This window comes from Diadema antillarum, unplaced genomic scaffold (genome assembly GCF_040938485.1).
Source record: "Diadema antillarum isolate AM-2024a unplaced genomic scaffold, OU_Dant_1.0 seq00000160_RagTag, whole genome shotgun sequence".
Classification (NCBI taxonomy): domain Eukaryota; kingdom Metazoa; phylum Echinodermata; class Echinoidea; order Diadematoida; family Diadematidae; genus Diadema; species Diadema antillarum.
The window spans coordinates 1,037,950-1,053,599 of NW_027271231.1; the positions used below are offsets into that span (position 1 = coordinate 1,037,950).

Here is a 15,650-nt window from a genome sequence, read left to right on the forward strand (position 1 = left end):
ACAAAAAGTGATCAAACTGTTACAAGTATAGCAAAGTCGTACTTCTTACCGCAAATATCAAAATGACGCACACAGAAACAGACATACATACACACGCTAACTGAGCTTTGATCCTGCGTTTTGAAGCGTCGACATCATAAGTGTTTTATGCCTATAGATGATTGGCCAATATGTGGGTGAAAGTAGCAATTATTGTATAACAAAGAAGATGAATTTCGGGTAAACCAAATGTGGAATATTGTGATAATCTATGCTTGCAAAAAAAATATATATAACTCAAAAAACCTTGAAATTTCCTTGTTATACAGTAGTTGCCACCCTGGTAATTTGAGTCGCCTTTTGGCTGTTATCTGCTGCCCTTCTTTGTGTAATCGCAAAATAATTGCTCCCCGCAAGCCCCCAACAACAACAACACTCGGAAGCCATGGAAGCTGTGACATTTTGATGGGACCGTAACTTCCTTTTATATAGCAGCGTTTCAGAAGTTGAAGTTCACGTCCACTTGTTGATATTTATAGCCAATCTCTATTGGCTCGAGCCCACACATGCGTTCCAACGTGCCAATAATTACACCAGCACGTTGCTTCTCATTGATTTTTTTTTTCTTGTCACCCCTTCCCGCTTTCTCACAAGGTCTGTCCAATAAACTCCGGCTTAAGACAGGGGGGTACAAAATAATTATTGCAGTGGCTTTTGCTCATGCGCAGTGCGGCGCCGTGGAGTGCTGATGGGTGGCTTCGCAGACGGGCGCGGATACAGCAAGTGCCACATAGTATTGTCCAACCAGACGACGCTTTTTTCTCCCGCTTCTTTTATTCTCGGATGGAGAAAGCTCGCATCACACTTGGCGCTGCGTTGAAGCTGTTCTCTCTGCTCGTCGGTGGGTTGATAGCCTTCTACCAATAGCAGCCGGGCTCACTCTCACCCCAGTCATTTGAGGGCTCGTGCGTGCACCGGCACGAATTCCACTTGACGGGAACAATCCGACACATCCCGAGTCAGTGAATCCCCGATTAATGTCAAGGATTAAATGTCGCTCTTCTCCTGAAGTCTATTCCTCGGAAATCCGACGATGTCTCGTTGCCTGTTGAAAACTATCAGTCACACACTTCAGAATGTGCGCCAGTGGTGGTAGATGTATTACTCTGTCCGCTGATTTTGATCGACGGGAGCCGAGGTGGGAGGGTAAACTCAAACGTAGCATATGCTAACGGTGTACACCGAGGTGAAGGTCTCATTTTGATCTCCTCGTTACATTTGAAGTTATTACCCATCGTTTTCGTGGTTCTTTATTCTTCTGTTTTGTAATTTTTGTTTTGTTTTGAGAGCTCAAATTATGGAATATCTCGTCAGGCTTCTAATTGCATGGATGCTCCTGGTGCCCCTCCACCGGCGGGCGCTTTGCGAGGAGGAAGAGCTACACCATTCAAGGCACCGCATGTGTCCGTCCGAGATCGACGGGGCGGAGGCCCCGGTGAACGTGGACAACAAGCACGAGCTGGACATCCTCGGATTCTTTCCTCTGGAACATAGCGGTCACATGTACAACGTCGGTAACTCGTCCTACGTCTCGGCCTGCCTGGCCGTCCAGCACGTCAACAGCGACCGGAACATTTTAAGGGACTATCACCTCAACCTGATCGGCAGAGATAGCATGGTAAGTGTTGCCCCTAGGCCACACCTTGGAGGCATCTAATTCATGTCTTTATTTCTATGATTCCCTTCCTCCATTTATCAGAGGTGGTGTTTTCTTTTGCTTTGTTTTTGCTTTGTTTTCGTTTGGGTTTTTTTCTTTGAAGGAGGAGAATGTTTGTCGATTTTCTCCTTCTTTAATCCTCATTTTTTTTTTAAATCTTACGGACCCCGTATTAGAAACGGGAATATGCTCCAAACTAAGTTGGAAAAGCACGAGAAGTTCACAAATGTGATTAAAGGCCAAAAGAAAAAAAAGCATCCTCCTTTTTTCACACGTATAGCAGATAGCACCAGGATTTCTAGCGCGCTGCCCTGTCTCTCCTTCACAGTTCTTAACACGCGATTCAAGATTACTGACTTCATGCTAATCTTGAGGTAGCCTACGTGCTTTTGATAGACACGCCCAACTGATTGAAGCCACGACGTTAACGATTAATACACAACAAAAATAACACATTACCACAGTTCAATCGACAACCCCCTCGAAACTTACAAATGCATACGAGTGGAAAGTAATCTGCATTGCATGTTCATGAAGAATAGGATCATACGATGCGTCTTGAAAAAATTGTTTCAATCAGCGCCGATCATTCGTCATAATTACCTGGAGTTTCGTGCACAGGTACCCCGCGAAACTCTAGATCGTCGCTTGCGCAGGGGATTCGTGATATTTCGATTCCAGCCCCTCTTATCTTCAATTTACGTCTTACTGCGAGCTTTTCTTGGCACCAACAAAATCATAGTGGAAAGTGGTTTCAAGTGGGGCCCCTTTGTGGCAGATAATAAAAACGGCTCCAGGGCGACTTCGCCGTAAAGTATGGCACTTGTCATGATGCTTTGCCTGAATATCAAGGTTGATTTATAAATGCATGCTTTTTACATTTGGAGATAAGAATCATTTTTCCTCCAGTAGAGATTGAGATATTCTTGAAGAGAATAAAGCAATTTCGTGGAATGCAATCAGAAATCTTGCTTTCCACTACTTTGCCCTGGTTTGAGTTCAAAGCCTTTGGACACCCACTCCCCCCCCCCCCCCCCCCCCCTCCATCAGCCCATCCCCAATCTTTGTCCCTCTTTAAAGACGCACAGACCTCATCACTGATCGCTATCACTTACACAAACATGACGAAAGTGGATTGGTTCCATTCGACTTGTCTCACCTGTTTCACAGCTTGTCCTCGGCAAACGGCTGAGTGAGCCGCGCAAACCGGAATGATGATGATGATGATGGTCACGCAGTGCATGGAAGGGAAGATGCACTATGCCTTTATTGCGTTTGCTGTTACGAGATTGGTCTTTAATATTTGAGGGCTTTTTTTTACTCTCTTCCACACTAGAGTATTTTTTCCTCTCTTTTTTTTTTACGAGCGCGTTGCTGAGACTGATGTAATTTACTCGTGAACGACGTCGCTGACCGTTACCTTGGCAATGGCAAACGGAATAGGAATCCGTGGATAAAAATCATCATTTTTTTTTTTGCTCTAGAAATATCGCAGTGGAAGCATATGCAATGAATATCTGAATATAAGGACCTCCCAAATCCAACTTTGCCCATCATGTAATGTATAACATTCCCATATAAAACTGAAGATTGAAAGTATTCAGAGGTTGGTTGTTGTTACTTTTTTCTTAGTTTAGTTCCCCCAAATTCTCACTAATGGACTTGCATCTTTCCTATACTCAGATATACACATTCTTATGCGAATAAATGATTACGGTGGGGTAAGCACATCCGTGTTGGGTGTGATTCCTGGGAAATGTAAGGCAAGAAGAAACACACATCGAAGTACCAGGCATAAAAAAAGAAGCGAGGGCAAAGTCCGGCAAGAACAGAGAGGCGTGCTAATGACACATCTATCTTACCAGAAAGAATTGATTAATACTCAGAAACAGATGCTAAGAATACTTAGAAATGACCTTAGAAAAAAAGACTTTTTCGGGATTCAATCAATTCGATTAAAATAATTTCATTTCCATATAAAGTAATTAAGGCAATATACATAACGCTTACATGAATGAAGAATTTCAATTCACACAAATTTTAAAAATGCATGATACAAATACATCAATTTTGCCATCATATTTCGATAAAGTGATTAACTCTAAAGTTAGCAGCTAACATTATAATGTTTAACTGTATATATATATATGGAAAAGAGAAATCCACATGGAAAGCAAAGCTTGTAATTTTTGTGAATTACTCTGGAAGAAAAGAAATGGCATCTCAAGATCAGTCATTGATTAGGGATTGTGTACAAGCATGTCTTTTGTAACTGTATAATTATATTTTGCCATTTTTTGATAAACGTGCTCGCAATCAAGGAAAAAAACAACAACAGTAGTTATAATATAATCACATGCATGCCTATAATGTTTCCCCCGGAAAAGAGCCAGATGCCACTTCTGTATTTCTCCTTTAACTTTATCACAAGGGTTGGTATGAATTAGACACACGCATTAACACGCAAACACACACTCACACACACATGCACATATATGTACACACACACACTCACACTCGCACATATAGGGGTCTACGCTGAATATGTAACACCTGCTTTTTGCCCCTTTGTCTCTTTAGTATCCACAAATATATCAATTGCAAAACTCGTGCGATGTGGTAAGAGATCACACTCGACCAGGTCAGAAACCAAACGACTTGCGATGCCATTATGTTGAACATAGATACGTCTAGAATACGATCGGCTTTGCTTGCACAGCTTTTGTAAACACTAGGTTATGTGGATTATTGCTCAGTTTTGTTAGAAAAACGATGGTATCCCTGGGAAAAACAATCTCGTGCACATGCCCTTTCACACAATCCATCAACGACAACGCACGCGCTTTTGTTTGCTCTTGATACAAGTATGACGCCTAAATCTAAAGATGATATGAATGTATCGTATACGCACCGACACCATTTCCTGACGTCTGCTCAAGATTATGACTGCGCCTGCTTTCAGAGATAAGGCAGCAAAGCACATTTTTGCGACACAGCGTCAATGAGTGTACCGAATACTTTTTTTCTCTCTCTCTCTTTTTAATCTAGCGCCACCCGAAACTTATATTATCTCACAGAAGACTCTGAAAGCCCCTTGCTAACTTTTGCAGATGACAAAAAAAAGTTCTAAAATGTAAGTTACGGATAAAATTAACCAACCAACAATGTTATCAAGTGTAATCAATGTTAAGTATAGTTAGATATGAAAAAAAGTCAGCTGTAGCTATATCAAAAACCCTTTTGTAGAATAAACCGTCAGCGTGACGGTTTGTTGAGAAAATTATTGATGTCTCCTTAAATTTGCGGCTAATAATGCATTGAGATTTTTTTTTTCACGGTAGGGTATTTTGTGATACAACCGAACTATACATATGCATAGAATTTTATAATGCGAACGTTTGTTGTAGTTTTTTAATTACTGCTCCTAATGTTAAATAGTAACTTTTATCGTTTTTGCTGTACACATTCTGCGCAGACGACAGCTCCGATCATAAATATGCCCCGGACTAGCCCCAGACCGCTTACGGACCAAATTTCGCCAGAAATGATGGACAGTTTTATACGGCTGCCAATGGTGCCAGTTAAGTAGTATATTCTGATACGAGAAGGAACTTAGAGTTCAATGACTCAAAGCCGGATGAGAATGGAACATTCGTATACACATGAGTTACATTATTGTGTCGAGAGTCAGCGTTGCATGTGGCTTTAAACAATTCCTTTGATTCATAAGCGAGAAAAATGCATGCGCCCAGCAGCTTCACTTTCCTGCGATTTACTGAAGGCACCTTAAGCCACAAGATTCGCTGTTTGTTTTTTTCTCTCACTCATGCATATCATAACGTACGGCGAATTTCGTCCAATCTTCAAACTCAACTATATAGTGAATGTTTAGAAAAACTATACGTACCAATGCCATGCTGGAAGCGGGCCCTTGCTTTGGGCGTTACCATACCTTGGAGAAGAAACGGATTAAATCTCATCGCTATGAACCTTCAATAAAGAGATTAATAGAGTAATGGTGACTTTGCTGAAATTATTCCAAGCTGCCTATCCCATTCTTATCCATGCAGTGTATCTTCAACTCTGGCTAGGCAATTTCCGATTCGTCTTCGTTGAAATCCATTACGACAACCTGCTAGTTAAGATGAAAGCACAAGGAATAAACAAATAGACTACAAGGGGTCGTAAGAATCAAATGTGTTAATCACACTAGTGATATTCTTTAATTCAAATAGTCACACGTCCAACTGGTTGTACGGATCAGAGCTCAGTTAATGTACTGTTCTGCTACTTTGATTTGAACAAAGGAGCATGAGAAATAATACGCATAATGTAGACGTTTCGAAATAAAAGGTCTCCGTTTACACAACAGATACCCCTTAGTCCTTGGTTTGAAGATCTCAAAGAAAGTAAGCAGATATACCTTATCCGACAATAGACCCGCGGGAGGCATTGGTGAATCATTAAAATCTAATCTCGCCGATTGCGTTGCTAAAAACCGCACAACAGCGCATCATTAAATGCACGTTAAGGGGAAAATGAACACCCTCGGACTGGGAAGGGGGGGGGGGTCATTGAATCAACAGCTCATCTTGCTGTTATAGAGTCGCTTTTCTGGCTAAGATCCAAGATATTTTTTTGTTGCCTGTTTATTTCATCGAACAAAAACTAAAAGTAGGTACAGACACCATCCCAAACGTGGACATGGTAAATGTCAAATGATAACCTGTGATTATTGACGGGAAATTGCCCGGTTAAGACGGGAAATTGCAAACGCCAAGCCAAGGGATTCGAGCAAATACACGGTATAGAGTCAAACCTTTCACCCTTCCGTCTCCCATCCCACTTTCTCTAAGTGTCCACCCCCGCAAGCGAGAACAGAAACTCTTAAAATGCTGCATGCATCATTAAGCGACGATGTGTTTTCCTTTTTCCCCCAGTTTATTGTCTCATTTAATTTTTTGTCTTTATGTCTGTGTCGTGATGCACAAGTCGTCTGTCCAAATTAAGTTATGTTTCTTACCACACACCTCTTATGAAATTGTTGTCGCGCCACTGAGACTTAATACAGGCGGCACAAGGAGGCATACACGTTTGTTGTTTTGTTTTGTTTTTGTTTTTTCCGCACAGAGGAGGAGTCTCCATGGCAACGCTCACACTACTTGTAATCGAAACTCGCATGTCATGCTCAATAATGTAATCAATACCACACGTCAATGGGCACAAAACAGTTCAGTTAAATTTTTTTCAAAGTCATTTTTTTTCAATCTTCATAGATAACTCACAAGCACCACTTCTGTGTATTTCGAACGTGAAAGAACTAAAGACTTCGCTGTTGTCGAGATTTCCCTGATAGTCTTTCAGAGCTGACTTTAAAAAACGACGAAAATACAAAATGTTTGTAATTTCAAAGGCATAGGGGAACTCATGCACGTATATTATGTTCCTTTTAATGAAATGCTTTGCAGCGTAAAACACTGTAGAAAGGGATGTAACAAAGCCCGAAGTAAACCTGAGCAAGTACACGGCGAAGCCTTCTTATATCTGCATATGTATGTGTTTGTGTGTACAGGTATCTCATATTCATGTGTGTGTGTGTGTGTGTCTATGTCTAGAAAAGAACATTTATTAAAATTAGTGTCTACTAGGGTACATTGCCTTCAATCATTTTTTTTCTTTCTCACTGAATCGAATCAAAATAAGATTCAATTTAGATCAATTTTCCTCTGAGAGAATTCTCGGAAAAATATTCTGATTGACACTGTAGCGATATCGCATGCTTTAACCCTTTCTGTGCCAGAGATATCGGACAGTGTGTACAATGCTATTGGAGATTTCTGTGCCAATACACACTCAAAGCACACAAGGAGTTAATTAGTCTTGCCTGGTACTCAAATTTGATTTATCACATACTTTCAGACATATTACGTTCGAATGAAACTGCTCTTCATTATCATTTCGCACTAGAGAAACCAACGTGGCTCAGACGCTTTAGACTGCTCGTGAAAGATGATTGTAGCAAAGTTGTAAAATACGACTTGTTTTCTGTACATCAATAAGTGTATTTCATTTCAAACTGGGCACACTCAGGTAGTGTCTACGTGCAGTCAGGAGAGATAACATATACATGCAACCAATCATGATACTCATGTCTTTATTTTTCTCTAACAATCTGCGCCAGTTACTCTAATCGCGTTAGGTCAATGTGATGCTTGGAAGAGGAATACAATGTATCAATTTTTGGATAGGGCGTGGGCTTTGCTTGGAATTCAGGTGGACTTTGTTGCAGGTGCTGCAGATCCTGTTTTGTGTTGATCATTGCCAAAAACCGTATGGTAGATGCCTAACTGATTAGGGGAAATTCATGAATGCTGTCAAATATTTACCAAACGCGAACCACGTTTGCCACATGACTTTTATGCAGGTGTCGTCAGACCGTGCTCAACAGATAACAACGAGATAATCGACATCACTTCCGATTCATGTTCTTCGTCGCATCATGATCCGTCGTATATTGCATCCTAGATAGTTTAGTGAAAGGTTATACAGAGATATAAAGTTATACATATACATGGATATACAGTGTACAAGATAAATCAACATATTGCGAATAATTGCCTTAATTTGCTCTTGAGGTTGCTTGCATTTCAAGATGTGTGGTTCATATTCCGTTGTCTGTAACGATGAGCAATATCTTTTCACAGAGCACCCCCTTATCTCTCTCACTGTCTCTGTAGGTATATCCATTTATATAGTAAATACAATATGGGCATGAACCAAGGGTATCGCTTTCACGATGAACACTGCTCCGTGGTTGACTGCAGTGTTTTCACAAGGCCGGTTGCAGGTTAATTTGCATTGCAGACCACGGCTCTCTAAAAAGTCGAGTTCACTCCGAGTGTGAGTGTGTGCGTCTATTGTTCGGTTTGCTCGTCGAAATGAAATGTATTGACTTTGGAGAGCACCGCACTTCCTACTCGAGGTTTTGATTGCAAATTGGTTGTTTTTCCACTTCATGGGGGAGAAATGTGATATTTGAGTTGCTGGAATTTGATGAGCTTTATCCATTAGCTGGACTCAGTGAATGTGAAAACGGTGATTGATGAATGATCGTTATTGAATGTGCTGATAATTGTTATCACGTTTCGAAGAACAATCCGGTATATGCATCAGGTTTGGCGTCAGCAATATGCATCAAACGTAAATGTATGCTATACCATTGTGCGCATTATTTTTTGCCCTTTTAGTAGAACGTTAACCATGAGGGTAATGACGTGTTCAATGCCATCCGCATTAAGCAGTACAAAGGCGTCACCTATGCACCAAAATGTGTCTCGTCCAAAATCTTTCCCGTGTGTTTGTAGGAAGCTTTCGAGTATCCATAAACAATATGAACAACCACAGGACAGATAACAAGTCATAATAACACAGGGATATAAATCACGTGACAGTTATCAGAGAGTAATATTGTTCTTCATGCATCTGGTCACATCAAAAGAAGCGCTTCAATTTAACTCTCAACGGATAACACTGAAAAGGTGATGAATGAATCCCGTCCAGGTGAAAGTTTGACATTTGACGCAGGTTGCGCTCACACTCAGATTCGGTAATTCCCGGCCAGGGGTCCGTTTCATGAAGTCAAAAGTCTTTACATAAATCTCTAAATGGCTAAAGTCGCTCTTACGTAGCTATGAGGGATTTTCAAAGAGAAGTAAATCCATTTCATGAAGTCTTGTATTAGATGTGTAGTATGGGCGAAATTAAACAGACCCCAGAACAGTCATGATGCAATCGATATTTGTTAAATGCGAACATCTTGCCAAGTATAGTGCTTTCCTGAAGTAAGCTTGGATTAGAAACATATCTTTGAAATGATAATAAGTGGTACCATTTATGTTCCCTACACTTCGTGATCATCAAATTGATAATGTCAACCGTTCACAACATCACATTTTGATCAACCGTTTTCTTTTTAGGTTTATGTGTCCCTTTTGCAAACCTGAAAATTAGATTCCTTTCTTGAGCTGGTAATACGCATGTTTGCAAAAAAGATATACTACCTTTCGTAGTTATTTTGACGCCAATCCAAGTAGAATAACATTGGTGTCGCTATCTGTCATACTCACCATCTCTGACACAGCTCCCTCTTCGCATGTTTCATGTCAAACCATTTCTTTTTCTGCTACTAATACTTCTCCTTCTTTCCGATGCTGCTCGACAGCGGGCGGACGACCGGGCGGGTATATAGATGCCTTGTGTAAGGGAGACAACAACAGTGTACATCCTCAAAATTGAAACTATACAGTTTGATACCCCCTCAAGACTGCTCGACGCGAAAGAGGGACAAACAGACCCCCCGCCAGGTGTTCCGCGCCCAACAATCGAACCCCTGGACAGGTGGACTCTACGCCCTGCATTAAGCGAAAGTACACGACAGCATCTTTCACCGGCACTCGAATGGAAGCCGCAGTATATGGTCCCCTCTTAATGGACAGCGGGGAAGTGGTATTCCTTGATCTCTGGAATAAAAAAGCCAGAAATGCACTCTTCTACTTTTCCCTTCCCCAGTTTTCATGTCCATAAACCCCCTCCCCAAGTTCGTTTTCATGTCAATTCTCTCCCTGTCTCTCTCTCTCTCTCTCTCTCTCTCTCTATCTATCTATCTCTCTCTATCTATCTACCTCTATCTCTCTTGTTTTCTCTAACCATGTCTGCTGCAAGTAGGTTGTCTTCGTGTGTGTATGTGTGTGTTGGATTTTGTTTCTTGCCCTCCGGCTGAAACGTACATTTAGCGCGTTCCATCTGACCCGCACAAGAATCACAGAGCAAATCCAGTCATTGGTTAATAGCGAAATGCAAACAACAACAGCAACAAATCACTTGGTTTGCGTTTGTTGTTATTCGCGGCTCATTTTGTGTGTGTGCTGGAAATCTCTCCATCAAAGATCTTCATCTGCCTCTTAAGAGATGCTTGTAAGATTGTGAGGCACTGTGACACCGTACAGCGAAATGTTCGAAGAGTTTGATTAAAGGCACTGTTTACCATTGCGAGCAGTGATTTAAAAAATGTTGGAGTTATCACATTTGATGCACAAAACATCCTACCTATGACAATTTTGCAATAAAGCCTAAAATGTAAGATTGTAGACGGTTTATAACAATTTCATTAAAACTGTTGTTCACATTTTGCACATTTAATGATATCTAACATTGATTATATTGATTAACTTATTTACACTGGTTGTTTCTGTACCTAGCTCACATTTTTGGAACTGTTTTGAAGCACTAAAGCTGGGTTTTTGCTTTACCTGCAAATGATAAATTATGTCTTTAACGCCGTCTTCCTTTTTAAATGGCAAGATATTCCACGCACGCGTACACACACACACACACACACGCACACGCACAGACACACATGCACACACACACACACACACACGCACACACACACACATACATACATACACACACACACACACACACACACACACACTTCCTCATTTATAGATGGCCCGAAATGACAGAAACTGAAATAATGGCTGGGTTATAATCATAGTCTACAATACATCCCCGTATAATAGCTGAAATTTGACGTCTCTGTGTGCATTTTGTGTTCGCAGTTTTGTGTTCGGTATTCGTATTTTCGCAGCTTGTCCGTCTCAATGGAAAGAATACAGTATTCTCTAACGATTATATTTAACTGCATGCAAAGTGCGTACGTCTGACATGATAAAATCTAAACATTTAGAGCAAGAAAAGAGAAAGACTGATTTTGGAATCTGTGTGCAATTCATGCCACGTATCAAGATCAATGAGTGTGAGATGGGTTTGTGAATATGTTCATATCTTCATGAGATTTTAAAAACACAGTTAAAAAAAGAAAAAGAAGACACGTAATATCAAATTCAGACAATAAGTGCACCTGGATTTGATTTGCTATTTTCATGGTTGTCTCTTTAGTGGCTGGCATCAGCATTGGTTGACATTCAAGAAAAAAAAAATGGATTGCTTTTTGGTGAAGCTTTTATACCTACTCCCCCGAATACACGAATCTGAAAAGACAAGATGACAAAATCCACATTATTATGTTGACCTCTGTGGAAAGAAACACTCTTTTTTTTTTGGTGGAAATGTTAAATTCCAACCAACGACTCAAGGACACGAGATGCGTTGAAATGTGTAATGAGACGAACGCTTAAAACAAGGAATAAGTTTTGTGAGTATGTTCATATCTTCATAAGATTGTTAAAAATGTAGTAAGAAAAGAACAGAATAAGAAAAGATGTAGCATCAAATTCAGACAATAAGTGCACCTGGATTTGATTTGCCGTTTTCATGGTTGTCTCTTTAGTGGCCGGCATCAGCATTGGTTGACATTTAAGAAAAAAATGGATCGCTTTTTGGTGAAGCTTTTATACCTACTCCCCCGAATACACGAATCTGAAAAGACAAGATGACAAAATCCACATCATTATGTTGACCTCTGTGGAAAGAAATATCTTTTTTTCAGAAATGTCAAATTCCAACCAACGACTCAAGGAAAGCAGATGCGTTAAAATGTGTAATGAGACAAACGCTTAAAACAAGAGAATAAGTTTTGTGAGTATGTTCATAATCTTCATAAGATTGTTATAAATGTAGCAAAAACAGAACAGAAAAAGAAAAGATGTAGCATCAAATTCAGACAATAAGTGCACGTGAATTTGATTTGCCGTTTTCATGGTTGTCTCTTTAGTGGCTGGCATCAGCATTGGTTGACATTCAAGAAAAAAGTGGATCGCTTTTTGGTGAAGCTTTTATACCTACTTCCCCGAATGCACGAATCTGAAAAGACAAGACGACAAAAATCCACATCGTTGTGTTTACCTCTGTGGAAAGATTTTTTTCTTTCCAGAAGTGTCAATTTACAACCAACGACTCAGGGAAAGCACAAGTGTTAAAACTTGTATCAGGAGACAGACGGCTTTAAACAAGGGAATAAAAACGATACCATGATTATAATGTGTTTTCTCTTGTCGTCTGGAAGGGAATAGATTCCCTCTGGTAGTCTAAACTGTGTATAGAAACTACTAGTAACAAAGAAAAATTATCTATGTGACATATTCGTTTATATTTCATATCAGCGTCGATCGAACCGCGACAATTACATTCTAGCTGCTAGTATTTGTGTACAAACACCATTCCTCGTACTGCGATCTCTCGACAGTATGAAATTTGTATAAGCTTTTTTTTCCCATGCCCATGATCTATTTGTTCGATCAGACATGATGTCTATCTCTGCTATCAGTGTATGTGTTTGCGCGCGCTCTTGTGTGTGTGTGTGTGTGTGTGTATGCGTGTGTGTATGTGTGTGTGTATGCGTGTGTGTATGTGTGTGTGTGTGTGTGGGTGGGTGTGTGTGTAATTTTTTTGGGGGAAGGGTGGGCTCTCATCTATACGGAATTTCTTTCTCGTTGTGGTGCCTCATAAGATGTATATTCTGCTTGGACCGCACCTGTTTCTTTGATTGCATTTGGCGTAACGGTTTTTTTTTCCTCTGCATGTATTGATTACCCTTTGCCATTATTTTCTTCTATACAATATTTCGCAAAAGTGGTACTGTATTTTGTTCTGTAACTGCAGATCTACTTTTCCCCCTACTTTAAGTGGTCATGTGGCATTATAAAAGATTTCCGGAAAGATAACGCCGAATCGAAGTAGGTTTGGGGTTTGAAGCTTACCATGGCTTTTGAGTTTATTCTCAAGTTCAACATCTCTCCATTGCGGGTTTTACTTTTTTCTTTTTGGGGGCATTGGGGTAGAAAGTGATGTGTACAAACATAATAGATAAAGAGAAAAAAGACAGATATTTGAAAGGAAACGACCTTTTTGTATTCATTCCTGAATCTCATAACGAGCTTCACATGAAATGAATGATATGTTGTGCCCTCTGATTCATTGTAGTGCTTCAGCATAACTAGAAAACAATATGGATAATAATATATAACCTATCCGATAGCCGAAGCTTGTTTCTGACGCGCCGCATCACTGTAGTGGTTTCTCGATGAATATTGACGGTGGGTATAATTGCGAACTTGGATCGTCCTCCGTCGTAAGTACCAATTCAAGAAAGTACGACGTCTTGTCAGAGTCGGTTAAGGCTAGACGCACTGCGATAATTGAAAGGGAAATTCCAGAACCTTTTTTTCTAATACGCGAAGAATCTGCCCTTCGTAAGGAGGCTAACAAGGAAATGGCTGCCATACCGATCATCTGTCGCTCTCTAAGGCAAATTATAACTAGAGATAATCATTATGAAGCCCTTCTGCACTTATACTGGAGTTCATGAATGGGGGATCTACGTCTTAAAACAATTTATCAATCTCTACCCTCCCCCTTCCTTTTTCCGACTCTCACCCCTCCACCAAATGTTTTCCGTGGTTCCACAAGCCGCTGTTTCCGCCAGAGCCAAATCCTATATAAAGCCTACTTTACTCATCAAAGCTCAAAATCTGATTCATTGAATGCAATATATTATGACTATATAGATTTGGTTCCGCTCGCGTTCTACTAATTGGGCCCCGGAACGTGGATACACACTGATGTCATGAGACCTGAATAGTGGTATTGGACTTCTACTCTCTCTTCCTCCCGTTAGCATTTAACGAATTAGTTCCTTCCACCCTATGTTACCCCTTCCCTCCCTGAATTAGGGGCGCATGTTAGGGCAGGCTTTTGTGTGTGCTTTATTGCAACTTGTTGTATTTGTACATGCATATCATTGGTGTGTGTGTGTGTGTGTGTGTGTGTGTGTGTGTGTTCCTCTGCCATTCCTTTTATTTTCCCTCCTTCTTATCAAATCTATAAATTATTATCATTACAGTGTGTACTTACGTTTATGTGCCTCTGCCACTTTTCTAATGTGAGAGGTATACTTGCAGAGCTCTGTAGTTATCAACATATATCATCATCATTACCATTATTACTAGTATAATTATTGCTTTAAGTTTTAGTATCATCGTTGTCATTATTACTATCATCATCCTTAGTTTACAACGTGAATTTTGTTTTGCAGTGGAATAGACTTTAGCACTGTATAGGAAAAGGAAAAAAATCGCATTCATCCTCATAAGTAGATAAAAGCATGCTGCTACGCGCATACATCATCGCATGTTGTTAATCACTTTTCGAATTACTGTTTTGCTTTTCTATGTTTGTTGGTTTATGGGTGTGCATACCTATACTTCCTAAAGAAATTGGTTAATCACTAACGGTAACATCCTGAAGTAAGAATTTGGGTAACCAAAACCCAAACTGATACAACGGGCTGACCCTGTATCGTAGGGATTCATGGAGTGCGAAGGCAGGCCCGGTTCGGATGTCTTCGAGAATCCTCGTAACGAATTGTGTGTACAGTTTTATCACTGATCTCTATGTAAGATACACACAGCCGAAGAATCTCGACCTGAGTCGACTGTTACCGGTGAGCGTACGCTCCGATATACGTTTATTTATTTATTTTTTTTTTTCACTGACCGGTGCTATTCGGGGTTTTCGAATGTTTCCCCGTGAGCGGCAAATTAACTGACCACTCATGAATCCCCACGCCATCGTATATGACGTTTAGTTTTCTTACACTGAGAAATTAGTTTCAAGCTCAGTTGACACTGGTAGAGAAAATCTCTCTGAAGAAAGAGAACAAAGATTACATGTAAGATATTAGACGTCACCTTTTTTCCGTCTCACTTTTGTTTTTAGCGGTTGAAGATGGAATTAATCTAAGCATGAGCGTTATACTTAAGGCAAGCGAATGAAGGCAAACGGGTGAGCGAAAGATAATGTGTAATCAAGAAAGTTGCCTGATAAACGTAATAACAATTCAACTCTCGTGTTCTCTTCACGTTTTCAGCAAGTATGGATTATAAACGTATTTAGGTGTGCAGTATACCTGAGTGGTTTAGATGTAACAATTTGT

General features: G+C 40.2%; 1 protein-coding gene across 1 annotated transcript in view; it reads left to right on the forward strand.

Annotated features, from left to right (window-relative positions):
• Positions 1–872: 872 nt before the first annotated feature.
• The window catches only part of LOC139727904 (gamma-aminobutyric acid type B receptor subunit 2-like), a 178,420-nt gene continuing 163,642 nt past the window's right edge, over positions 873–15,650 (forward strand). Inside the window, exon 1 of the mRNA XM_071638875.1 lies at positions 873–1,657. Within this exon, the coding sequence (XP_071494976.1) occupies positions 1,337–1,657 (321 nt within the window). The 5' untranslated portion in view covers positions 873–1,336. The remainder of the gene's footprint in view (positions 1,658–15,650) is intronic.